This window comes from Seriola lalandi, unplaced genomic scaffold (assembly GCF_002814215.2).
Source record: "Seriola lalandi dorsalis isolate HSWRI2012SDOR001 ecotype SW California unplaced genomic scaffold, Sedor1 jcf7180002002587, whole genome shotgun sequence".
Classification (NCBI taxonomy): domain Eukaryota; kingdom Metazoa; phylum Chordata; class Actinopteri; order Carangiformes; family Carangidae; genus Seriola; species Seriola lalandi.
The window spans coordinates 1-1,654 of NW_019473243.1; the positions used below are offsets into that span (position 1 = coordinate 1).

At 39.5% G+C, this 1,654-nt stretch overlaps 1 protein-coding gene across 1 annotated transcript; it reads left to right on the top strand.

The window, feature by feature from the left end:
- Positions 1-76: 76 nt before the first annotated feature.
- LOC111665992 (serine/threonine-protein kinase ULK3-like) lies at positions 77-1,529 on the top strand (the record flags this gene model as incomplete). Its single annotated transcript, XM_023421171.2, has 4 exons — positions 77-226; positions 478-618; positions 913-1,033; positions 1,434-1,529. Coding segments are annotated over exons 1-4 (463 nt in total), but the record flags the coding sequence as incomplete, so codon positions are not given.
- Between the last annotated feature and the right edge of the window lie 125 nt (positions 1,530-1,654).

The window sequence follows — 1,654 nt, forward strand, 5'->3', positions numbered from 1 at the left end:
CTGACCTCTGACCTCCCTATAAAAAGACAATAAGTCAGATCATTTATTTGGTATCAATAGCATATTCATCTTACATTGCAGCCCAGACCTGCTTGGGAAATTTGATGTTGCTGTTGTCAGCATGGCCTCAGCCTCAAGCTTTGCTCCTCCAAAATTGGCAGACTTCATCCTCACAGAGAGGCTGGGCAGCGGTACCTATGCTACAGTCTATAAAGCCTACAGAAAGGTGAGTTTGTGGAGTCATGGAATCATCACATAAGTCCAAATACAGACATTCATGTTTCACGTTAAAGGCGTGACTGTGCTTTCTTTACTGCACTTACCATACTTCAATAACTATGATATTTCAATGAATCTGCCATTACTAAATCTGATTTCTACACCCCCAATTCTGTCTGAGGCTCTGACAGTCCACATTGAATAAATCGGCAGTCACCACTTGCAGGTACTTGTAAGTTCCTGACTGTGATGTTGCAGGGGGACAGTCGAGAGGTGGTGGCAGTGAAGGTGGTTGCAAAGAAGACTTTAAACAAGGCATCTACAGAAAACCTGCTCACAGAGATTGAAATCCTCAAGACTGTGCGTCACCCTCATATAGTCCAGCTCAAAGACTTTCAGGTAAGATCATTTATATCTTTTAGATTTGTTCAACTTATGCAAGGGATGTGTTATGAATTAAAAAAAATTAATGTTAAAAGATCTGATCGTATTTTCACCATGGTGATAATAGTGAGCATATGTTCATATAAACCATGTCTTGATTGGTGGCCAATACTAGATCACTAAAGGGCACAGCAGGCAAACGAAACTCTCCTTGTAGAAATGTTTATGAATTTTGTGTTCAGAAAAGGAAACAGTTACATTCTTCCTTTGAATCTCTCTCTGAGTGTCTTCATTCTTCTGTTTCATTAGTGGGATGCTGAGAATATTTATCTGATTTTGGAGTGGTGTTCCGGTGGAGATCTCTCACGCTTCATCCGCAGTCGCAGGATTTTACCTGAGAGGGTGGCCCGCCGCTTCCTGCAACAGATAGGTGAGTAATTGCCAGACCTGGCAGGCAGTCAGAAATGAATGGAAAGTCTACCTCCAGAGCATGTGATGAGATTTTACGAAATCAGCATTACAATTACATTACAATTTATATTACATTTAATTTGTGTAGCATGTGACTTTTTTTCTTCGTTATGTAGGGAATTGTTAAAAAAAATATATGAAATATAATATATGAAATAGAAAGTAGGCTGAGATTACGAGTTTGACAGATTATCTTTCATCTGCAAACAGAAATCTGGGTTTGAAACCCGTTAGTTGGATTCACACAGAAGATAACAAAAATATGAAAATGAATCTGATCATTTTTGCTCATTTATTGTAAGTATGAGAATTGAGAATGAGAGAGAATTGTGTATTTGTATGTGTGTCTGTATAAGCAGCCTGTGCCCTACAGTTTCTCCATGAACGAAACATCTCACACCTGGACTTGAAACCTCAGAATATTCTTCTCAGTGGCTCTGCCCTCAAACTAGCAGGTGATCTCACACACACTGTCACACCTGTTCGTAAACTCACACTGATGTGATTGTAATAATGTGAGGAATGTGCCAGGGACCAGAAACATTGAATCACAGTCATGGTAATTGTGCTGTTAGGTTTG